We start from the raw sequence: 25,052 nt of genomic DNA, 5'->3' as shown, positions 1-25,052 counted from the left end.
AATGTGGGCATCCAATATGGGTACCGGTTCTAGTCCCGGCTGCTCTACCTCCAATTCAACTCTCTGCTACGGCCTGGGAAAGCAGTGGAAGATGGCCCAAGTCCTTGGGCCCCTGCACCATATGGGAGACCCAGAAGAAGCTCCTGGCTCCTGGCTTCGGATCAGCGCAGCTCCAGCCATTGTGGCTAATTGGGGAGTGAACCAGCAGATGTCTCTATCTCTCTCTGTAACTCTTTCAAATAAATAAATCTTTAAAAAAAATCTGTTCTCTTTCCAAATAAGATGAAAATGGGTACTTTTAAAAAGTGGGAATCACAATTCAGGAATTTGGGGACTTATTTCTAACCAAGACCATTTAAAATGATGAAAGTAGGCCAGCCACCGGGGCATTCAAGCACACTGTTGTTTTCCCCTGGGGAAACAGAGATTATGATTGTTCTGCTTGTAAAACAGCCCTCCCAACGCATGTAATGAGAGCAGTAAAGCAGTAGAGACCCTGACAATCCTCTTAGGCATAGTCACAAAAATCAGTGGACTGCGGAGATCCTCCCCCGGGGGAAGGAACCTACTCTAGGGCAGCCCAAACACAGATCTCCCTGTTCCTGTTTATCAGTCTAGAGGATGTTGCTTCCTCCTCCACAGGCCACTTCTAAATGCGGCACAGTCTTGCCTCTCTTCCTTCCCTGCCAACTTCCTCTCCCCATATGGGGGTCACCATCTTACTTGTAGCCCAAAGGAACTCTTCTATTTCTCCCTCTGCTTAACTCAACCTTAGTGCCGCCACAACATGCAATGTGCAGACATCAAAAGCCCATCATCACACAGGGGGCTGTTTCTCTATTCCAATCCTGGCAGGGTCTGGCAAACTCGCTCACTCACCTGCATAAATGGCCGTCATTTAGCCATCAAGATAGACATGACGCAAGAAAGCTTTTATGAAACATTCATTTTTTTATTCCACCCTAATATTGGCTCTTTAATCCTTATCTCCCATTTCCATTCTTTTCTTGGAAATCTAAACTCTTTTTTTAAAAAAAGTATTTTAAACCATGATTGTCTGAAGCATGAAGTCATACTAAAATTTTCTTCTCTCCAAAGTGGAGGGGGAGGGGAAGACAGACACTTTCTTACGCAGCATTTTCAAATCTGCATGTCAATATATATTTTTATAAACTATTTAAAATAAAAACCCTTCATCCTTTGAGGTTATCAACATTTTCTGGTTCACTGACACATCTCCCGTAATATAATAATTCTATTCATTTTCATGAATGAGGCGGGAACTATACTAAAAAAAATAGGATTTTGATCCCTGAGGTGCCAGTTAAAATGCTGAGGTTGCCATTGCAACACAAGATTTGCAAAATCAGCCTTAAATAATAAGCACGGAGCATGCTCTCTGAGTCAGAAGTGCCTCCACGCCCGGAGTCGCTTAGCAAACTGCATGTACCGGGTCACGTTCGCCCTGCTGGTCCCAGCCCTCAAGTCACGGCTGTCTTGCCTTTCGAAAAGGAATGACACACAGCGATGAAGACAGCCCAGATCTCCATTCGCATTGGTAGGGAGGGATTTTCAGCACCATTCCAACACCTGGAAAGGTTGAGGAACCCACGTGTGTGTGTGTGTGTGTGTGTGTGTGTGTGTGTGTGTTCACAGAGGAAGAGAATCTGCCCTCTCTGCTGAGAGGCCGGTGTGCTCCGGCGTCTCTGGGCCACCGGTGGGCGTCCAGCCCCGCTGCCCCGCAGCCCCGCAGCCCCGCAGCCCTAGTAGTAGCGGTTGAGGCTGCGGGCGCCGGGCGCCTCGGGCTGCCCGTTCATCCAGATCTCGCGGATGATGCGCTCGCGCTCCTCCAGCCGCTGCGCGCGCTCCAGCTCCTCCGCAGAGGTGAACACGTTCTTGTTCAACGTCCGCTCGAAGCGGCGGTGTCTCCGCACCGAGAGGTCAGACGCCGTGTCCTCGCTGCCGTCCTCGCTGTCACTGCTGTCGCTGCTGCTCTCTCGGTCCTGCAGGAACTTCCTCTGGGGACGCCGCTGGCAGTCTGTATGGCAGGAGATCCTCATCACCAGGGCGGCCAGGGTCAGGACCAGTCCGATGCACACGCCAGAGACGAAGTACAGGGCGGCTCGCTCAGGGTTTTCTGGGGAAGAAGGAAGCATTTATAGATGGCAGCTCCAAAGGCAGAAACCAAAAATGACCAGCTTGCCCCTGTCACCAGCCCAAAGCAGTGATGGCCACAAATACTGCTCTCCCGTGTGACAACTCCCAATACGATTACTGACAAGCGGCAAGTCGCTAAAGGGTAAAGGATATTTACTATTCTTTCAACTTGAACTTGAAAATTATTTCCCGATGAAGAGTAAAAGGCAGAAAACCTATAATTATTTAGCACCGGTGAGTATGTGAGTGAGCCACGGGGCTTCGGTGACATTTAACAGTCACATCTGTTGAAAGCCTCTTTTCATCCATTCCACCAACAGCAAAAACAACCAAAAACCAAAAAACTCTGTAATTTATTTGCACAATTCCCAGAACTATTTTTTTAAAGATTTATTCATTTGAAAGTGAGAGTTACGAAGAGCAGGAGAGGGAGAGAGGGAGAGAGGGAGAGAGGGAGAGAGGGAGAGAGGGAGAGAGGGAGAGAGAGAGATCTTTAACCAGCGGTTTACTTTCCAAATCGCTCAATGGCCCAGGAGTGGGTCACACCAAATCCAGGAGCCAAGAGCTTCCTCTGGGTCTCCCACGTGGGTGCAGGGGCCCAAGGACTTGGGCCATCTTCCACTGCTTTCCCAGGCCATAGCAGAGAGTTGAATTGGAGGTAGAGCAGCCGGGACTAGAACCGGTTCTAAGCCCAGTTGCTCCTCTTCCAGGCCAGCTCTCTGCTGTGGCCCTGGAGGGCAGTGGAGGATGGCCCAAGTGCTTGGGCCCTGCCCCCGCATGGGAGACCAGGAGGAAGCACCTGGCTCCTGGCTTCAGATCAGCACAGTTTTGGCCATGGCGGCCATTTGGGGGGTGAACCAATGGAAAGAAGGTCTTTCTGTCTCTCTGTCTCTCACCGTCTAACTCTGTCAAGTAAAAAATAAATATATCACAAAGGGATCAGTAAATTTAGGAATATTCCTGACGAAATTTCCCAGTCATTGTATTTAGCCTAACAGCATTTTTTGACCGCTGCATAGTTTTGTACATTTTATTAAAGTTTATTCATCTCCTTATATAAATTATCTCCAGTTTTCCACAATTACAGCCAATGCTAAAGTCAGTGTCCTTTGTTCTGTGCACACCTCTTCAAGAACATGCAGGATAAATTTCTACAGGCTCCCTAGAATCGAACAGCATTAGAGAGCACAGGGGTTTTGAAGCTAGGGCATTCTAAATTGTATCCAATAAAAGTCTCATTCTAAACACAGCTTATTGAATCCATGTGTTAACAATCCCTTCTTCCCTCTGAAAACCCCAACAAAATGACAGTAATGTAAATAAAATAGACAAAAATTACAAAGAGAGAAGAAAAAAGCACAGTGGGTGAAATAGTCAACAAGCGGACGTCAGTGCAGTGAAGGAGTCTGAAACTGGATGCTGTCCAGCTGAAATGAAGCAGACAGAGGGCTGAGGGGGCACCAACCCTGGGGAACCAACAGAGCAGGCCACAGACCCACCCCTGCTACACAAAAGGCAAGTACAAGCAGGAGGGAGCTCTGGGAACACACAGGCAAGCCGAAAGGCTAAGGTCAGACGCGGGAGTCAGAAGGCTTTCCAGATAAGATAGTTTGGATGCAGGCAGATGGGATAAAATCGATTAGGTTTGTGAGCTGGGAGACCACGGTGCCTGTGTGATCTCATGCCTCTACCTGACCCCACCTGTATGCCCACCTGCCAATCAGACTACGTAGCCACTCCCTCTTTGGGGATAAATAGAAGGCCTGGAATACAGTGGGCCCTTCCCTTGTTGCTCTGTGCCTCCAGGTGTGAGGCCTGTGGCCTCTGCCCTGCCTCTGCTTTCCTGCCCTCATGCTTGCTCCACGTGCTCCTGGCCTGCCCTCTGCCTGGTATGGACCCAACTTAGCTTCTAGACTTCTTTCTCCCCTAATCAAAACCCTCACCTTCCTGTGCATTTCTCTCACTGAATAAAACCCTTAAAAACTTACCATGTTGTCTGGTCTATTTGAGCCAATATTCAGAATGCTTCTCTGAATAAGTGTCAAGAATCCATAGGATTATTAATATTGAAATTATTAATAAGCAGTTTCTGAGCCAAGAGTTGAAGGTTGAGATGGGTTAGCCCTGTGAAGATCAGGAAGTGCAGGAAGTGTTCCAGCACAAAGTCTAAGAGGCTTGGATCAAATCTAACAAAAAAATGTTAAACTCTTTTCCATGGCAGTCCTTTAATTATTTAAAATCATCATATAGCTAGGCTTCAAAGAACACTGGTTGGTATTCTGACATTGCAGTCACTCTTTGGACATATTCCGGCAGAGAAAATGATAGAGCTGTAACCTCCCCTGATTCTAGTCATGCAGCCCTAAATCATTATCACCAACTCACAAAATTCTCATGCAGTGAGCTTGTTGTCAAGTCAACCCTGCAAGTCTTCAACAAAAAGGATGGCGTAAGACTCATCCTCCCATTTTTAAAAATGATGACCCTTTAGGATTCTTTTTGATACAAATACAAAAACTTCACTGTTTCAGCCTGGTTCTAGAATATTGAAATTATTTTATCATCTTAATACTGTCTTCTAAAGTCCCTAGAACCAACTATTAGCCACCCAAACCCACATGTGTAACTCCATCAAAGAACAATACAGAAAGACTGAGTAGCAGGCTGACCTGCAACAAACTCCTGTTAGTGCTGTCATCCCATCTACAGGGAGCCCAGTGATGGTCAGTGGTTGTGAGACTCCCTCATCACCCTAGCATTGGACAACACATCTCACTGTTTCCTTATCTCCTAGGGTTACTCAGCCTGACAGTGTGTACCCCCATCAGAGACAGCCCATTGTTACCTACAATCAGTTGCTAACACCTCACTGGATGCTTTCTGAAGACAGGAACTGGATCTAATTTAAATATTTCAAACCTACAGAACCTACGAAAAGTGCTTAAATCTGTTTCCAGTTTCATGCAATCCATCAATGGCATCATTTTCTTTTTCTTTTTTTCCCTTCTTCCTTCCTGCCTTCCTTTACCATCTCCTTTCCTCCTTTAATGGTTGACCTCAACGAAACAAAGGCAGAAGCAAACACAAGTGGTGTGACCTCCCTAGGGCAGATGATGAGTCTAAATGACCAAGCAAACAAACTGGAATCTGTGTGGTTGCAAAACCCATTCCCCCCTCATCAATTCCTACCATGGAGTCTGTATAAAGGCTCAGGTGCCATCCACCACACAGGCTATTGGGACGATCACCATATGCAAGACAGTGCTTGGTAAAGGCTTGTTTCTGGGTAAATGACAGGTATTTTTGTCATTTGCTTGTCCACTGGCATTCTGCTATGCCAGATACCATAGGCCCACAGAGGAGGTACCATCTCTCTCCTTGGGTTTACAGTTTCCCTGAGAAAATAATGACCAGGACAGTCCATGAACTGCACACCAATCTGCACTTGCCAAGGATTAAATCACGTCCACGTGGCTACAATCAACACATATAAATACATAACAACAAGCCATGTGATGACAAGCTGAAGTGGTCCGAGTCTCACTTAGATTCTAGAGTACACTTAAACAACTATTATGTACTCAGATACATGGGACATGTTTCAGGACAAAGAAAAGCCATGAACTTGGCCTCCCAAAATTGAGTTCATCTAAGGATTTGCTTTTCTTTCATAAAGTCTGGAGAAGGACTCTCTCTTTTATCAGTCAAATGACCCTGGGCCAATCCAACCCCACTGAACCTCCAAGTCTGACAGAAGCAGCAGCTGCACAACAAAACATAATGAGAACTGAGTGTGACTGAGTGAAGGAAGTGTGTGTGAGGCACCAATGGGGCCAAGAGAGTGCAGAACTGGTGAAGCCAGTGGGTCTAGGGACTGGAGAACTAAAACAGGTGAGAAACATTTAGCCCAGAGTGGTCTTTATAAAACCTAGATCCAGTCATGAGTCAAAATTCAAAAATCACAGGAGCAATGGATTTTGCTGTTTATCAAGATGAACCCTGTCCCAAGAGCCATGCCTTGGGGCTGTCTGCTTTGACCAGAGTTCCCTTTTGCTCTAAAACCATGCTATGCTTAACTCTACCCCAGTTGCTAACCAGAGTGATTTTTTGCCACCAGCTGTCACAGGCAGGAATAAGATCATTTCATTCAGAGAGACAGTCAGTCCCCAGAGAGCCAAGGGTTCTGCCTCTGTCCACACACTCATGGCCCCAGAAGGCCCTGGAGCCTGCCTCAGTATCGGTGGGTTTACAAGCACCTAAGCTTTACCTCTGTTTTGCTTTTCCTTAGACAAGCAGGCTCCACAGTAGGATTATGTGCCACCCAAAAGGCGAGCAGGCACTGAGGATTTTAAGAGAATTAATTTCCAAACCTTCAAGGGCCATTTCTTTGTTCTCACCTATGCTGGATCTGCCTGACGGGCACCTTGGTGGAGGGACGTTCTCGCAAGTTCTCCTTTGTTGCTCTGTGGCACTTCTGCTATTCCACCCACTCCACAGTTGCTCTTCCGCATATCACAAAAGCTAGACTCCCTCTCACATCCTGAATCTTGGTTCAGGGTACTATCCCAGACTTCAAAAATGCTCAACAAGAAAAACAACTACTCAGAATACTGATGGCCATGTCACGAGGCAAAAGCTTCTAATGATTGCCTAATACATCCTCTTCCAAGTCAGTTTCCAATTCTTGGTTTTCAACAAAACCAAAGGAAGGCCTAATCAAGTTGTCAGCTGATAGACCATTCAAGAATAATTTCTGATGACAGATCACTCTGATTTTTGGCATAGAACACAAATTTAATTCAGAGACTTGAGTGATGTCATTAAGACAAAGCTCCTTTTGTTCTTTTCTATATACTTATATGAGAACAAAGTTTCTCAACACCCATGCCTATAAAAAATGAAGACCAGGAACAGGATTTTCACTGTACCAGGCCTCATTCCTGCAGTAAGGGATACTTATCCTTGGATACTAAGCACGGGGAGGGGGGGAGGGTATGACAATGGGGGAGCAGGGAAGGAGGCTCATCTGTCTCTTTAAGGGATTCATTTCTTATGTAAATGAAACTTTAAAACTTGTTTACAAATTCTTTGCACCTTACAATCTCATCAAAATATACCTCACCCAGAACTCTTCTTCCTCTCAAACTTCTCAGTTGTTCCTCCCTCCCTCCCTCCATCTCCCCTCCCTCTCCCCCCTCCCTCCCTCTCCCCTCTCTCTCCCTCTCTCCCCTCCCTGCCCCTCTCTCTCTCTCTCTCCCATTTACCCCCCTCTTCTGTTTCCCTTCTGCCTGAGGCTCCCTCCATCTCCCAGTGATCCATGCCCGAAGCGCAGGGTCCTCTTTGACTTTCTCTTCGGTGTCATTCTCTGAATTAATCAATCGCAGCCATTCTCATGCCTCATCCACCCTCTGCATTCTCACTGCCATTTTCCCACACCTGAATTATTTCTGCAGCTTCCTGGCTCAACAATTGGATTAAAGTTCCTCCCATTTCCAATGCATTTTGCACATGGATGTCAGTGCCACACTTCTGAATGTGACTCCTATTACGTGGTTTATTGCTATTTTTTAAATGGACTCTTAAGACTCTCAAAAACCTGTTTCCATTCTGTCTCCCCAATCATGTTCCCCTAAACTCCCCCATAGAAGCCTTCACTCTAGACAAGCCAAGGGCTTCGTTGTCCTCTTCTGACCCACAAACATACACTCTTCATGTTCATTTCTGACTCCTTTGCTAGGATGCAAGAGTGTGGGCTACTCAGTGGATTTTTCCAATGGACAATTCACTTGCAACTCTTAAAAATGACATGCCTTGAACTTCACACATATTTAATTACTTCTTTCAGCAGTATAAAATCTTCTAAAGGCTTTTTTTTTTTTTTTAGAATTCTAGTAAGGATCACTTTATAATGAGTATAAAAATGTTCTACAGAAGGTTATCATGAAAAGTCTCCCGTTGGAAAATAAGAATTTAAAATCCTCCTCCATATGTTTGGTTTAGGGGGTATGGCTTTGAGTATAATGTGCTGTGTGATCTAAAAATACATATTTTGATTTATGGCTTTGGTTAGCTTTTTCCTTCTTGATGAAGCTAAAGAAATTGAGCCATTAATAATTACAGATTTTTCTAACTTAGAATGAAATGAACCAAAGACAGGGATGGGCCCATTTCCCATACAATACCAGCAGTGAGACGCTGGCCTTGCTCTCACAGAGAGGGGAAGCAACTTCACAAGAGTGAGCACCATCAGCCAGTGGAGCTACTGTGATTGGAACTCCATGGATGAGCCTCATCCTGGGGCTTTCTGCTACCCCGAAGCCTTGAAGAGAACTTGCCCAGGACAGGCTGTGGTTGAGAAGAATATAGCAATACCGTCTCTGCTCCAGTCCCTTCAACCCAATGAAAAACAATTCCCCAACCAAGAAGGAATCTGCTTGGATCCCAGAGTGGGGGAAATAGGACATGAATGTTCAGTGACATTTACTTTATCATCCAACTCACCCCATAAACCAAACCTTCCTCCATTAGTAAAATGGAAGAACTTAACCTAACCAATCCCTATGGACAGGCTAGAAATGAATCTGAAATAAAATAGAAATAAATAGGCTGCCTGTACAAAGCTTTAGAGAGCTCCAGTATCCACGAAGGCAGCAAACACAGCCCCATCTCCTCTGCAGCACGCATCTGGAGTTCCATAATTCTGTCTCTATTTCTTGGAGACTTGCCTATGTTCCCTACAAGTGTTTTCTGGTGATGAAGTTCCAGCATAATCCCCCTGGGCACACAGACCAGTGAAATACAAGTCAAGACAAACCTATAAATGCTGAACAGACATAGCAGAAGGGCTTTGGTTAGTCCCTTTACTTCCCAACTCCTTCCTGTAGCCTTTTTCCAACACTGGGATCTAAGAAGGTTTAAAGCTATGTACAGAGATACATACTGCATACACAAAGCGACAGTGATACACAATCTCAGAGAACGAAGTGGGGATCAGAAAAGGAAGGAGGGAAAGAAGAAAGACAGGGAAAGAGATAAAGAAGACAGACAGACAGAATGAGCTATCATTTACTGAATGCCTATGTTTGCCAGGGCCTGGAATACTTCTTCTATGCTGGTCATCTGTAATACCTTTACCCATGACCACAATTCAGCAGGTTAGGTAGTAGCTTCACCTTTGTTTAAAAGAATGATGTGCTGGCCAAGGTTGTGGCATAGTGGGTTAAGCAGCCATCTGGGATATGGCATCCCATATCAGAGCATTGTTCCAAATGCTGGCTACTCTGCTTCCAATCCAGCTTCCTGCTAATGTTCTAGGAAGGCAGTAGATGGTGGCCCAAGTACTTGGGTCCGGCCACTCATGTGGGAGACCTAGATGGAACTCCAAGCTCCTAGCTTCAGCCTGGCTCAGCTCTAGCCATTGTGGCCATTTGGGGAGTGAATCAGAGGATGAAAGATCTCTTTGTTTCTCTTTGTTTCTCTCTCGTTCTCTTTCTCTTTCTCTCTCTCTTTCTCTCTCTCTCTCTCTCTTTCAAATAAATAAATAAATCTTTAAAGGAAAAAAAAAAAGGCCAGAGCTGAAATGAGGAGTCAAATGTAGGTCTGCCTGACACTCAATTCTTTGCTTCCACCAGGAGGGAAAATGATACTTGAGGTTAAAATGCATACATTCAGACATCAAGTTGGCTTCCACATCCATGCTTACCTCACAACCCCTTCCCAATTCCATGGGCATAATGTTGAAAAGATAAATTCTGAACTCCATCTTAGAAACCTCTGGTCTCCCTCCAGCTTGGCGAATCCACCCCATCCTGCTCCCATACCAGAAAACAGCCTCTGTGACTCCTGGCATCTCAGGCATGGGTTCCCAGCAGGGCCCAGCAAAAGCAATCAGAAGGAGCACAGGAGTCCCTGTTTTGTCTCACTGGGTCCAGGTTGGTGACTCTGGGCTGATTTTCACAGCTGATAGAATACGTCTTGTGTCTTCATCATTTTGATGCAAAAATCAAAGCTAGAGCTCTATGTCGGCTTTTTTCCCTTGTGTAATACTTTTTGCTCCAGGTCACTTCCTCTTGGCCAATGATCCACCCTAGTCTTGACCAAATCCAGACAGCTGTTAATTGCCCAGGAAGCAGAGTGGGGAGGGCTATTGTCGTTGTTTTCCCTTAATAAATAAAAATAAATGTATTGCTGTATCTTGCTTCCTGCAGGGTCATTGTTTTCATGAGCAGGAAGAGGCGTATGAGGAGGTCCTGGGCTAATTTCATTTGCACCCTCAGAGGTCAGATCATGCCCAGGAGATTCTTGACAGGAGGGGACGGCAACAGTGGCTCAGGCCAGCTCCACTATCTCCGTGCAAGTATAACCTTCTCCCTACCTGGGCTTCTACTTGGTCCCCAAGCTTTCAATCCTTTGAGTGGGAAGAGAGGGATGGGAACTGTGAAAAGAGGGATGGGAACCGTGAAAAGACGGAGTGCCCAGCAAAATGGCTTCTCTAAACCTTTAAAGCATTATGAGGAGGCCTTTTTAAAGAAATCTGCCTTCCTTTTAGGAAAGGGGAGGGAAGACCCCCACTTCCACTTCTGTCCTTCCGTCTCCTTCCATCCCTGACTCGTTCCTCTTCAGGAAGGAGAACTGGAGAATCTCCATCTCCACCAGACTGGCTCTGGTGTGTATGCTCCTTTGATTTTACTCCTTCATTTTCCTTGCCCTCACTCGTCCCAGGCCACAAGGAAGCTTCCATCTCTCTACCCATCATCTGAATCCACCTGTTCTCTTTTCCTCCCCTGCAGAAGCCAACACCTGCGGTCTCCTAAGTGCCCAGGGAGTACAGACACTTCTCCAAGCAGCTCTTTCACTGCTGAAGTTGGTGCTGTAGTCTTTAAGTTTAAAGATTCATTTATTTTATTTGAAAGTCAGATTTACAGAGAGAGAAGGAGAGGCAGAGAGGCAGAGAGGCAGAGAGAGAGAGAGAGAGAGAGAGAGAGGTCTTCCATCTACTAGTTCACTCCCTAATTGGCCGTAATGGCTGGAGCTGTGCAGATCCAAAGCCAGGAGCTAGGAGCTTCCGCTGGGTCTCCCATGTGGGTGCAGGGGCCCAAGAACTTGGGCCATCTTCTACTGCTTCCCCAGGCCATAGCAGAGAGCTGGCTCCAAAGTGGGGCAGCCAGGACTTGAACCAGCACCCATATGAGATGCCGGCACTGCAGGTGGTGGCTTTACCCACTACACCACAGCACCGGTCCCAGAACTGTATTCTGATGTTTTTCTGGACCTTTGAGTTTGGAAGGGAAGAAAAGTGTGACTAATTAGTCCCTCTAATGCAGGAAGCACTTTATGAAGCTGTATCATAACCAGTTCTGTAAACGTAATCTTTCTCAGATGATAGTGAGATTTGAGGGCAGAATCCATGAGTTCTTTCAAAGTCTCAAGAGCATCCAGTATAGTACATGGCTCATGGTGTGGATCTCATGCATATTTGAGTTAAATCATGAATACATAATTTCTAAAAGTTCAGCAATGAATGTATTATTACATGTAGATATATATATATAAGTGGTATATGTACATCTGTATATATACAATGGTATAACAATAAAACAGTAGGGAACAGAAATATATAAAAACACCATAATATCACAAACTGAATAGGAATATATCGTATTTAGTGTAGTTAAATGATTTTCTTCTGTTCTTTCTCTCTCATATAAATATATTCATTTATATTTACTTTATTACATAATTTGTATCTTTTTCTCAGGATATATACTTTGTACAATATAAATTGTGATTTATATTCTCTATAATCCCCCCCAATCATGCTAAATAATGCAACATAGTATTCTATCCAGTGAATGTTCCACAGTTAACAAAATTAGTTTCCTGCCTTTGGTATTTAGGCTACTGAAAAAAAAATCCTTAAAATAATTACGGAAGGGATATTTTTGTGCTTAAAACAATGTCCTTTTTTGATTGCTTGTTGGTTATTGCCTTACAGTGAAATCTGAGTAAAGGAATTTGTCCAATGTGATGTACCTTATTACAGATCTTGATACACTCTGCCATGTGATTTTTAGAAGTGGTAAATTAATTTGTCTCACTATCAGCTGTGTACCAAAGTATCACTTTCACCAAACCCTCTTTCTCTAAATTCTCTGAACAGGGAATATTCCGATGGTTAAAAAATTTAGAGGCTGACACCGCAGCTCAATAGGATAATCCTCTGCCTGTGGCACTGGCACACCGGGTTCTAGTCCCGGTTGGGGCACCGGATTCTGTCCTGGTTGCCCCTCTTCTAGTCCAGCTCTCTGTTGTGGCCCGGGAGGGCATGGAGGATGGCCCAAGTCCTTGGGCCCTGTACCCGCATGGGAGACCAGGAGAAACACCTGGCTCCTGGCTTCGGATCGGCGCGGTGCCCAGGCCGCAGCGGCCATTAGAGGGTGAACCAATGGTAAAGGAAGACCTTTCTCTCTCTCTCTCTCTCTCTCTCACTGTCCACTCTGCCTGTCAAATAAATAAATAAATAAATAAAAATTTATACATTGTATAGGTCAGAATATAGTTAATTTATTCCGCAAAAATTAACTGTGGGTCTATAATACCTTGAGTATAACTGAGAGAAGGATACAAAAGTTTTAAGTGTTCCTGGATTCACAGGATAAAGGGGAATAATAAAAACCAGAAACCACAAAGCTTTCTCCGATGGCCACAATCAACTGAGGTAGGGACACTCATGCTCTCTTACTACTGAGCGACCACCCCCCGGCATTCCGAGCTCATAGGGAACGTGATTCAAATTCTGGCCAAATAATATACAGTCAGCACAGCTATACATGCAGTTACACATTCAAAGAATATTGGTTGAAAGAAAAAAAATTAATGATCCCTCAAACCTTCTATATTGAAAAAAATTAAGTCAAAAGAAGAATGACAAATTAGGAAAAAATATTTTTAATATGTAACAGACAAAGGGCTAATATGCAAAGAGCATCTACAAAGGGCATTAAGAAAAAGATCAACAACCAATGAGGAAAATGGACAAAAGACATAAACAGTTCTTCTCAACAGATGAAAAGATGCTCACCTCACACAGGGATTGGCACACCATGGCTCAGAAGTCCAATCTGGCCAGCCACCTGATGTCGTAAATAAAATTTCACTGGACACAGCCAGGCTCATTCATTCATTTACTGTCCACATTTGCCTTCACTTTACAGTGCAAAGCTGACTCAAACACAGAGAGTAGCCTCATAATATTTACTCTCTGGCCCTCTAGGGAAAAAGTTTGCCACCTCCTGATCTAGAGAGACAGAAATTAAATCTCATTTAGATATCATTTTTTCTCTCGGGTTGACAAAAATCCAAAAGTTTGAAAAGCATCATTGCAGGAGATTCTCATACATTTTTAAGTTATGAAAAATTTATTTTATTTTATTTGAATGAAAGAAAAAGAGAGAGAGAATATCTTCTATCTGCTGGTTCACTCCCCAAATATCAACACCAGCCAAGGTCAGAAACCTGGAATCCAGTCTGGCTCTCCCTTATAGGTGACAGGGACACAAGTACGTGAGCCCATCAGTGCCTGCTGCCTCCCATGGTGTGACTCAGCCAGAAACTGGATTGGCGGCAGAGGCAACCAGGCACTCAAATAAAGATGCAGGCATCCCAGGCAGCGACTTAACAGCTGTGCCACTGGCCTGCACCTCATACATCTTACAAAGAGTAAATTGGTAAAATTTTAGACGACAAATTGATGATATTTTTCTTAATGTATATATACTTTGATCCAGCAACTTTGGAAATTTATTAAATAAATGCACTTGAACATGTATGCAATGGTCATACTGTGTCTCTGTGGGTTGTTCCATTTGAAGATCTGAACCATTTCTACTGGCTATCAGCAGAGGACTGGCTGTATTAAGAATGATCCATCTATACAATAAAACAATAAGTAGTTGCCTAAAAAGATGAGGAAGCTGTTTATATACTGATCTGAAATATCTCCATGATGTATTACAGTTCAGTGAAAACGTCAGAGGGAGAAACAGCCTGACCCTGTGCATCCAATGGGGGAGGGAGAGATTGTATGCTCATATTTTCTTACATCTGCATACAGGACTCTGGAAGGACACACAGAAGCCTGATGATGGCTCAAGCATAGAAACTGGATGGAAGGGACAGCTCTGGGGTGAGTCTTCTTGCTAGGTCTTTTTATGTTATGTGGTCACTGAGGCATGTTCAGTCACTGATTTACTGAGTGCTCAATAGATGCCAGGCATGATTCTACATGCAGCCAACAAAACAGACATCGCTCTGCTCCTGGGAGCCTACATTGTGGTAAGGGAAACAGATCTAAACACACAAAGTATGCACAGTGCCAAATGCTGGTTTGGTGACAAGGAAGAGAAAAAAGGACAAATAGGAAGGAGGAAATGAAGGTCAAATGCATTGGTTGGGAGGAGGCAGACAGAGTGACTAGGACAAAACTCAGAGAAAGTAACTTTTAGGGAAAAACCAAAAGGAGTCAGAGGCATGTATTAAATATTCAAATCATTAAATTAAAATGAGTAATTATTCATTTGCTCTTGCTAACAACCCTGTTAGGAGTTATTAATGAGGTTATTATTATTATTATTAATGACATTGGTATCCTCATTGTAAAGATAATCATATCTGGTCTCAATGGCTTACTTATCATTAAAACAAGAAATGTTACCTGCTCCAATCCAAGTTCTAAGAAAGAGGAAAACAAAGCACATGTGCAGAGAACAGGGAGGAGCACCTGAGCAGGCTGGGGCAGCGCGGGGAGGAGATGATACCCAGAGGTTCTGAAGGGGGTGAGGCATTATGCAATCCAAGTCAGGGGAAGAATTCTTGAGAAAAAAACTGTGCAGAAGCGAAGAGGTGAGAAAAATCCTGGCAAGCGGTTTAGAATTCCTGGAGCAGAGATCTTGATCCCGGAAGGCTGTGACTAAGAACACAGAGAAGGAAAATTCAAATGCTAAAAGCCTTGATAAGCCACACAAGGAACTACAGACTGGGATGGCCCACCAAAGCCCCCTTTCTTCCTTGCTTGCCTCTACTCTACAGCAGGTTTCTCAACTGTGACACCACTAACATCTTGGACTGGATAATTCGTTCTTGTGGGAGGTTCATTTCTGCAATATAGGATGTTTCTCTACCCACCAGATGCCAGCAGCATCTCGCTATCCATGTTGTGACAGTCAAAATATCTCCAGATGTTGCCAGAAGTACCCCTTGTAGGGAAAAATCACCCTTAGTATGAATGATTGGTCTAAAGACTGAAAAAGCTAAATGTCTCATTTTTCCAGCCTCTCTCACATCCCAGGGACATACATCAGGTCAATTAAATATGAGAGAAGTTCCACTGGAATTTCCTTCTATTTTCTCTTTTTGTTCTTAAATGACAGCATGAACAACAGCAGCTACTTTGTAGCTATGAGTTGACAAATATAACAGAAAGGTTACAAAAATTTCAGAGATGTTGGCCTCTGCATTTTCATTATATATATGAAATATATATATTTAATGTATACAATATGATATATTAACATGCATATACAGAGTGAATTAATTACTAAATCAAGTGAATTAACATATAAATCATCTTCTACAGTAATCTTTTTGCTTTTTGTGGTAACAACTGGACTCTACCTTCTTGCTAAATTTTTGGTAAAATACATTATTAACTACAGTCCTCATGCTGTACATTAGATCTTTAGACTTATTCAGCCTGTGTAACATGTACTGTTTGATCCACTTCTCCCCATTCCCTGCCTCTCTCCTCTACTGGCAATCACCATTCTCTTCTCTGTTTCTATGCATTCAACATTTTATTAGCTCCTACATGTAAGTGAGATCATGTAATATTTTTCTTCCTCCGTCTCCACTGGGCATATAACCAAAGGAAATGAAATCAGTACCTCATAGAAAGATCAGCATTCCCATGTTCACTGCAACATTATTCACAATAGGCAAAATATGGAAACAACCTAAGACTCCACTGACAGGTAAATAAAATGAAAAATATAAAATGGAATAGTATTCATCCTTAAAGAAGGATATACCACCATTTATGACAACATGGATATACCTGGAGGACATTATACTGAGTGAACTAAGCCAGGCAAGGAAGAAAAACACTGGTCCCTACTTTTTTGAGCCAAAGGACCAACACTAACAACCAGCTAACTCCGGAATTCTTGCTATGTGCTTAGCTCACTTAGTGGAGGTTTTCTGTCATTTGCAGCGGAAAGCAATCCTAACTGTTAAGTCATACAAAGCTATTTGGATTTTATCCCAGAGATAATGAAGATTCACTGAGGAATTCTTAAAAATATTAAGAATTACATCATCACACCTGAATTCTCGAAAGACTGTACAGACTGTGAAACAAGCTTGGAAGCAGGAAGCCCGTGGAAAATTCCATTAGGGTGATGCAGGCCCCGGCGCGCTGGGGCTTGAATCAATTCAGTGATGGTGGGAAGCAAGTGAAGGCGATGCAGTTGAAAGGCCTCTAGAGGTGAGAGGAGTCAACCCAAAACCATTTGTGACAACAGCAGTGAAGAAGAGCATCAGTGGTTAAAACCGTACTTTCGGATTAGGTGATACTCTGGAGGGGCGCACAAGGAGTGTTTTTAAAGAGAAGGACCCAATTCCATTCTAGGCCAAGTTGAATTGTAAATGCTTCTAGCACTTCCAAGTGGTAATTCTCAGGTCACTCAGATAGGCAGCTCAGGAAGTCAGCAGACGGGGGAGTAGTAACTGTCTAACAGACACATGATAGAATTCAAAATTTAATATTACAATAAAATAACAATACTCACTATTAAGTAATATCAACAAATAGTAAAACACCTAAAATATAACTAAACAAAAGAACACACTCATAAAAATACAGCAGTACACACCCACACAATCCTGGCGTCCAGAAATAATTAGCAATAAAACATGGTTATGCATACACACATAATATACCCACATAAAGAGTATCATACTGTATGTGCTCTGTGATAAAGGGCTTTATTCACTTGATAGCATGTCAAAAACATCTATTTCAATTAATATTTAGGTTTTTTCATTTTTTCCTACTATAAACAGTTCTGTCATTAATTTTCTCCAAGGAAAATTTCTATTTACATCGTTATTTCCTTAGGAAAAATTCCTAGAAGTAGGATTTCTAGAAAAACAGCATGTGTGCTTTTCAAAAAGCCTTTAAAATGTTGGTTTTAATTTATTTACTTGCGAGTCAGAGAGAGACACATACATAGAGAGCGCTCACATCTGCTGGTTCACTCCTCAAATGCTTGCAACAACGATATTGGGCTGGGACCAAAGATGAGAAATGACACTGCAATCGGACATCCCTGTGAGCAACAGGGATTCAAATATCTGTGCTGTCACCACTGCCTCCAGGGTCTGCACTGCGGCCAGAAGCAGAACTTGAACCAGGCACTGCAAGGCGGGATGCAGGCCTCTTGAGCGCCAGGCCAAACGTCCATCCCAGCATATGTGCTTCTGATGTTGCCAAATCATTCTTTAGAGAGTTTGGAGCAATTGGAATTACAATTCCATCGGTACTTTGTGCACATACTAATTTCCCCAAACTTTCTATAAAACCAGTTAGATATTTCATCATTGAAATCTTTGGGAATTTTATAAAATGAAAATGTTAATCTCATAGCTGCTTCCATTTTGCATTTGTTTGCTAGAATTTGAGTTAACGATGTTTTACTGGCAATTCGCATTTTTTTACAAACTGCTCATTTCTGTCCTTTGTTATATTTTCTCTGGGGAAAAATATATTGATTCATAAGAGCTCTTTATATGTTATAAACTTTAACCTTTGTTCACTAATGCAAACTAAGAAAAACTAAAGTTTGGCACTTGTCATTTACTTTTAGGGAGCATAATGGTAAGTAGAGCTTTTAAATTATTGGCATACTCTAGGTTTGAAGTGGATGTTGTGAAAAATGGGAACAAGTTGTAACCAGAAAAAAACAGAAAGACTAAATCACTATGAGGAAGACTCAACTGAAATCATGAATTTTTCATGGATTAAATCTGCAAATTGCAGCAGTACTTGGTAAGTTAGGTGTAGAGGCAGAATGCGTCATCACCTTACCAGGTCTTCACATATTAACCCTGACTACAGAATCAGATAGTGAAACCAGTTCTTCCCCAAAGGAAATCTAATCAGCCATACAATATTCAGAGGCACCAGGCAAAACAAAACAAAGCGAACTATGAAAATAGGAAAAACTCATTCATGCAGCAGAGGAACAGTTTGGGCATTTAAACCACTGAGCGTTTACTGCCAGGCAGTTTTAAACTAGCTCCTTTTATATGCACAGCATCTGTTCTCCAGAAATGATCCAGAGGAGAAAGCCAGCCATCTTCCTAAAAGAGTACAACTGTGAACTAAGAAATAGACCAAGGCCAGACCCTCACAGGCTCACATCTCTCTGTCTCTATCTGTCCAGGAGATCATCAAACACCTCAGACATCCCCCAGACACAAGACTCACACAGAGAGAGTGTGAGTAGGATTCAGTTAGAGTTAGCGGTTCATCTATTACTCTAACCAATTCACTGGATCTAGCAAATTTTACTTTAGCCACTCTACTTCCCATTTTCTTGTAGTCTCCTTTTATCTAAGCCCATATTCAATGCAAAGATTCATTGTCAGTATTTAATTCTAGACCAAAGAGAGGGATGGAAAGGAGGCAGATTGAAAGGGACAAAAAACAGGGTCATGTACCCTTTCAGCCTTGACAAGATCACAAGACACACAGCAAACACTAGGCCATTCAATGAATTACCACATTCAGTGGTCACAACTGAGGGTCATGCTGGCCAAAATGGAAAACTGCCAAGCACGTCCTGTGCCCAGCAGAACGCCAAAGTCCAGCACTCTGTTCACTCACATGCAAGAGGTTTGCTTTTCTTGCTGTTTGATTTATTTTCATTTCATTTCATATTTTAAAGGCAAAGAGACAGAGAAGAGAGATCTTCCATCTATTAGTTCACTCCCTCAGTACCTACAAGGCCAACCAAGAGCCCAGAACTCAACCAAGTCTACCATGCAGGTGGCAGGGATGTAAGTATTTGAGCCATCACCTGCTGCCCCCCAGGGTATGCATTAGCAGAAAGTTGGATGAACAGCAAAGTAGAGAAGACTTGAACCAGGTACTCCGAGATGGGATGCAGGTTGCCCAAATGACATCACCAAATGCTCAGCCCTAAGATATTTCCTGCAACAGCTAATTTTCAGGTGTTTTTTGTGGTCTTGGAAAGTCAAGAGCCTCTCTTTTACCCCCACTTCATTTTGGGGGTATCTTCATCATACATTTCAAAGATCTTCACTGGGGCCAGTGCTATGGCACAGTGGGTTAAAGCCCTGGCCTGAAGCGCCAGCATTCCATATGGGTGCCGGTTCTAGTCCCGGCTGCTCCTCTTCCAATCCAGCTCTCTGCTATGGCTTGGGATAGCAGTAGAAGATGGCTCAAGTCCCTGGGCCCCTGCACCTGCGTGGGAGACCTGGAAGAAGCTCCTGGCTCCTGGCTCCAGATTGGCGCAGCTCTGGCTGTTGCAGCCATCTGGGGAGTGAACCAGCAGATGGACGACCTCTCTCTTTGTCTCTACCTCTCTCTGTAATTCTTTCAAATAAATAAAATAAATCTTACAAAAAAAGAAAAAAGAGAGTCGATCTTCACTCATTCAATTGCTTGTGAACACATGATGTCAGAGTTTCAAACATCTCTTTTCCAGCTCCAGTGTCCTTTCTATCTATTTCAGCCTCAGAGAAAGAGCAAAGACGAAATTCCTTTGATATGTGAGTACCTGGGCAAGGAGGCCCTAGGCTCTGGATTTCCTCAAACAGGGTGAGGAGCTGACCAATGATCTGAGCCTTTGCTGATCCAAGAAGGCATGAACCTGATCTTGGCCACTGCACATGAACCTGCCAGGTAAGGCCAGCCAGTTAAGTGCTGTGAAGCCCTCCTTTTTGAAATCAGGTGACACACCATCCACGGCCCCCTCACAAAGAGAAGCCACGAGCTGCCTTTAGCCTCAAGCCTTCAAATAGAAATGTCAGGTTATGCGTCTTAACTCTGAGGTCACCACATATCAACACTGGCTAGAGAAATACAAAATAAAACCACTCCTTGTGCACAGGAAATCTAATCAGAACCTCAGTCACTTCCTTTTCATATGACAGGCCCAGACATCAGACAAAACAAAACAACAGCAAACTATCAAAAAATTGAAAGCTCAGTCAAGCAGCAAAGGAACAGTTTGGTCACTCAAACCACCAAGCATTTCCAGGTATGTTCGAGTGGTCCCTTTCTTATGAACAACATTGGTTCTTAGGAAATGATCTGGAGAAGAAAGTCATCTTTCTAAAGAGTACAACACATCCAGGGAAGGGACAAACATCAGACTCTCCCAGACTCACATACCTTCTGTCTCCACTGCTCCCAGAAGATTACCAGACACCCCAGAGGGTCCCCCAGACAACACACACAGACACAGACACAGACACACACACACACACACACACGCAAATGGTATGGGGTTGAGAACTGCGCAGAAATAACCAGCCCCTTCCCTCCTCCAGTTAACACACGATGACAGAAGCCAACAGTAGCCCCAGGCTAATTCACTTACTCACTGAGCCCAAAGGAAACCAAACCTTTTCAGCAAGATAAAGTTCTTAGAATTCTGCATCTGCCAAATGAGAGGCTGCCAAGCTTCACTCCCAAGCAGAGGAAGGTTCCTCTCAAAACTCAGCATGGCAAAGCGTGGCTAGGATAACACAGTGTCTGTCCTAGCACAAGGCCAGAGACGGCCACCCAGGAGACAGCTCATGGCGACCGACACCAGGCACCTACCTGAGACAAACGAATAGGTGGCAAGGATGTTGCTGAGCAGAGCCATCTCCACGTGCTCTGAGGTCGCCGGCTCTGTGCTGGGGCTGACGGGCAGCTTCATGGGGCATCCAGAGGAGCCCTCCTGTGATGCTTGGGCTCAATCAACACGGCCACTCTCCCCCTCTTCTCTTCTGTTTGGGCACACAAAGTGAGGATGAGACACATTTTGCTTTCTCAAGGCTGTAATCCAGGTAGCTGAGGCTTAAGAACAAAAGGCCGAGTTCTCAAGTGCCAGCCAACTTTCCCAGCCAGGGGAACCCAAAGATCTGAGGTTTTGTCCCCTTTGCTAATTGAGCTTCTTGACTTTCAAGGAAGCAGCAGCTCCTTCCATCTGTTTTCCCTAGCCTTTCTCCTCTCCCTTCCCCATCTTTTCCCAGCTCCCCACTGCAATGCCTCCCTTACTTTACCTGGTACTCTCTGGTCCACCTGCAAGGCATTGGAGCCCACTGGGTTCAAATCTTCGCCATCTTAATCACTGGGTTTCAACACTAAGCCACGGTCCTCTCCTCTCCTTTCCCTGGAGCCTACACTGAGGGCAGTTGTGTACCTTGATCAGGTTGCCTCATCCCTAAGGTCACCAAATGTGCGTCCTTGGCAATGAATCAGAGCTGCCTATCCCGGAACTGCTAACATAGCCAGAAGAATTTGGGAGCTCAAGCCTGCTCCCTGCCCCCAGCTCCATGAGTTCCCTGCTGACTGTAACAAGACAACCACGCACACACCCAACATGGTTCACAGACTGCCCTCCGACAGAGCAGTCCCATCAGGGGTCAGAACAGGGGCTCAGAATCCCAGTGTCAGTGGTACAACCTCTGGCAGGAGGAGGACATCCCCTCCTAGCTGCTGCTGTGGCTCTGACGCAGTGGCATTGTGCAGCGAAGGCCTCACTGAGAGCCCCTGAGGATGGAGGGTGTGACATGGCAAAGACCCAGTGACTCACATTCAGAGCTGCCATGAGCTGAAGGCAGGAACTGAGTCACAGCTGTGCAGGGATGTCGCACTTGGGGCAGGCTAGAGAGGCAGAAGGCTCCAGGCCTTGGAGAAGAAACTCCGGTTTCAGTGGGTCATAGACCTCAGGAACACGGATCACATTCAGAGAGCTCAGAGAAATGCAGTTCCACCAAGTGGATGGAACAGGTTACAACTGAAGAGACACCTCTCCATCTGGAAGATTCCAGTAGCCTTCAGAGAAGAGCAAAGTGAGGAACAACGCACAACTCACAGATAAGACAGGAACAGCCACAGGTCCTGAGAACAGCCAGAGGCCCTGGGAGTGGGCGCTTCCAGGGATCTAAGATGGAGCTGGCCAGTATGGGGCTCAGGGGTCCCCCAAGCCTCGGAGCCAGAGAGCAGAGCCTTCTCCAACAGCCATTTGAGTTCTTAAAAGGTGACAACTGTATGATACATGTGAGGAGTTGGAATTACTTTCCTGAGGACTTCAGGACCCAGGAAGAAAATGAAGTCACTGGAATATGGCTGACTATGTAGTGAGACAAGGCTGTTTTAGATCCATCCCCTCCTACTTTCCTCCACAGCATAAATCTCATCACTTCATTTCTGGGAGTTTGCAACTACGTTCTACCGGGCCTTTCTGCCGATACCTTCTTCCTGCTCAACCTAGTAGCCATTCTCACTAACAGTGTTGTCTTCCTATAGTTCAAATCTGATGACATCACTCCATAGCCCAACCCTTCAGGTCTCATTAAACTTCTCAACACAGATCTACTTTCACAATATTTGATGCCTGACTTAGCTCTAACTCTGTCTGCTACCCAAGTCTATATTCAGACATGCACACAGCGATACGCACACGCTTAAGGCTCCAGCAACTCCAGATGACTCAGTTCCCCAAATACTCAACTCTCTTTCATCTCTGTGCTTTTGATCATGTTCTTCCCCCTCATCTGTCTGGCAAATGTTTCCTTTAAGAGAAAATTCAAAAGTTCTATGGCAGTCTCAAACTCCCAATGACTCAGAAACAGAAAACTCTGTACTAAAATATGGATTCTCAACTGATCCCAAATAGCCAAAACAATCTTGAAATTCTGAAGATCAAGGTCGGAGGTCTCCCTCTTCCTAATTTAAAAACCTGTTAGCTACAGTAATCAAAGCAACATGGGACTTGCAGAAATCAACCCCAAGGAGCAATGAGATAGAATAAAAAGCCTGCAAAAAAACCATCGTGCATATATTTTTTTCAAATGGTTTTCAACAAAGAACCCAAGCTTCTTCAGTGGAGAAAACCTGCCTTAATACCATAGGAAAAATAACTCAGGGTCCAGTGTTGGAGCACAGCAGGTTAAGCTGCCACCTGAGATGCCAGCATCCCATTATGAGCACTGGCTCAAGTCCCAGCTCCCTGTTCATGTGCCTGGGGAAGCAGCAGAAGATGATCCAACCACCTGGGCCCCTGCCATCCATGAGAGAGTCCCAGACGGAATTCCAGGCTCCTGGCTTTGGCCTGGACCAGCCCAGGTCATTGCAGCCACTTGGGGAGTGAACCAGCAGATGGAAGATCTCTTCCTCTCTGTGTCTGTCGGTCTCTCTCTCTCCCTCTAACTGCTTTTCCAATAAATAAATCTTTAAAACAACTCAGAATGTATCAAAGGCTTAAATGTAACAGGTGAAACTTATACAACTGTTAGAAGAAAACAGGGGTAAAGCTTCATGACACTGTATTTGGCAATGATTTATTAGATACGACACTAAAACCACAGTCAATAAAAATTTAAAAGGGGGGGGGTTCCACTAAAATTAAAAACTTCCATGCATTAAAGAATATAATTAGCAAAGTGAAAAGGAAACCACAGAATGTAAGAAAAAAATCTATAAATCCTGTGTCTTGATATCTGCAATATATATGAATCAACAACAAAAAATGATTAAAAATGAGCAAAGGATTTAAGCAGATATTTCTCCGAAGATACACAAACACAAATAGTAAGCACTGAATAGATGCTCAACATCACCAATCATTAATGAAATGCTAATCAAAACCATAATGAGATACTACCTCACATCCATTAGCTACTGAACTGCTACCAACAAAGAAACAGAAAATAATAAATGTTGGAGAGGGTTTAGAGAAATTTGACCCCTTGTACATTCCTGGTGAGAAGGTAAACTTAGGTAGCCACAACTGGAAATAATATAGCTTCTCTAAATATTTTAAAATATAATTACTATGTGGCTTAGTGATTCCACTTCTGGGTATACACTGTAAAGAATTAAGAGACAGCAAATAGACACCCACGTTCAGAGTGGCATTACGCACAACTGCCAGAAGGCAGAAGCTACTCAAGTGTCCATCTACAGCTGAACAGAGAAACAAAATGTGTTGTTGCATACAATGGAACACTGCCTTAGAAAGTAAGGAAATTCCGGCTGGCGCTGTGGCTCACTTGGCTAATCCTCCGCCTGCGGCGCCAGCACCCCGGGTTCTAGTCCCGGTTGCTCCTCCTCCAGTCCAGTTCTCTGCTGTGGCCCAGGAAGGCAGTGGAGGATGGCCCAAGTGCTTGGGCCCTGCACCCACAGGGGACACCAGGAGGAAACACCTGGCTCCTGGCTTCAGATCAGCACAGCACACCGGCCGCAGCAGCCATTTGGGGGGTGAACCAATGGAAGGAAGACCTTTCTCTCTGTCTCTCTCTCTCTCTATCTAACTCTGCCTGTCAAAAAAAAAAAAAAGTAAGGAAATTCTGACATAGGCTACAACATGGGCAACACTTGAGGACATTATGCTAAGTGGTATGACTCAGCTAGAACTGGACAAATATTGTATGCTTCCACATATATGAAGTACCCTGAGCAGTCAAACTCAAAGATCAGAAGGGAGAACAGTGCATCGGGGGCTAGAGGAAGGGAGCAACGAAGAGTTACTGTTTAATGGGCACAGGGTACAAAGTTTCAGTTTTGCAAGATGAAAACAATTCTGGACATGGACAGTGGT

At 44.1% G+C, this 25,052-nt stretch overlaps 1 protein-coding gene across 15 annotated transcripts in view; it reads right to left on the bottom strand.

Annotated features, from left to right (window-relative positions):
• Window positions 1–931: 931 nt before the first annotated feature.
• The window catches only part of EVA1A (eva-1 homolog A, regulator of programmed cell death), a 61,087-nt gene continuing 36,966 nt past the window's right edge, over window positions 932–25,052 (bottom strand). For 9 of the 15 annotated variants that reach the window (XM_089327507.1, XM_051842730.3, XM_008254192.5 and 6 more), the window contains 2 exons: window positions 21,065–21,234; window positions 932–2,137 (listed from right to left, as the gene is read on the bottom strand). In XM_089327507.1, the coding sequence (XP_089183633.1) occupies window positions 1,764–2,137; window positions 21,065–21,164 (474 nt within the window). In that variant the 5' untranslated portion in view covers window positions 21,165–21,234 and the 3' untranslated portion in view covers window positions 932–1,763. Of the gene's footprint in view, window positions 2,138–13,237; window positions 13,290–21,064; window positions 21,235–21,510; window positions 21,669–25,052 lie in introns of those variants that run through there. The other 6 variants (XM_089327511.1, XM_089327510.1, XM_017340495.4 and 3 more) reach the window with 4 other exon arrangements.

The sequence above is a fragment of the Oryctolagus cuniculus genome, chromosome 2 (genome assembly GCF_051225735.1).
Source record: "Oryctolagus cuniculus isolate XC-2025 breed Fujian yellow rabbit chromosome 2, ASM5122573v1, whole genome shotgun sequence".
Lineage (NCBI taxonomy): Eukaryota > Metazoa > Chordata > Mammalia > Lagomorpha > Leporidae > Oryctolagus > Oryctolagus cuniculus.
This window is presented reverse-complemented; position numbering and strand designations above follow the sequence as displayed.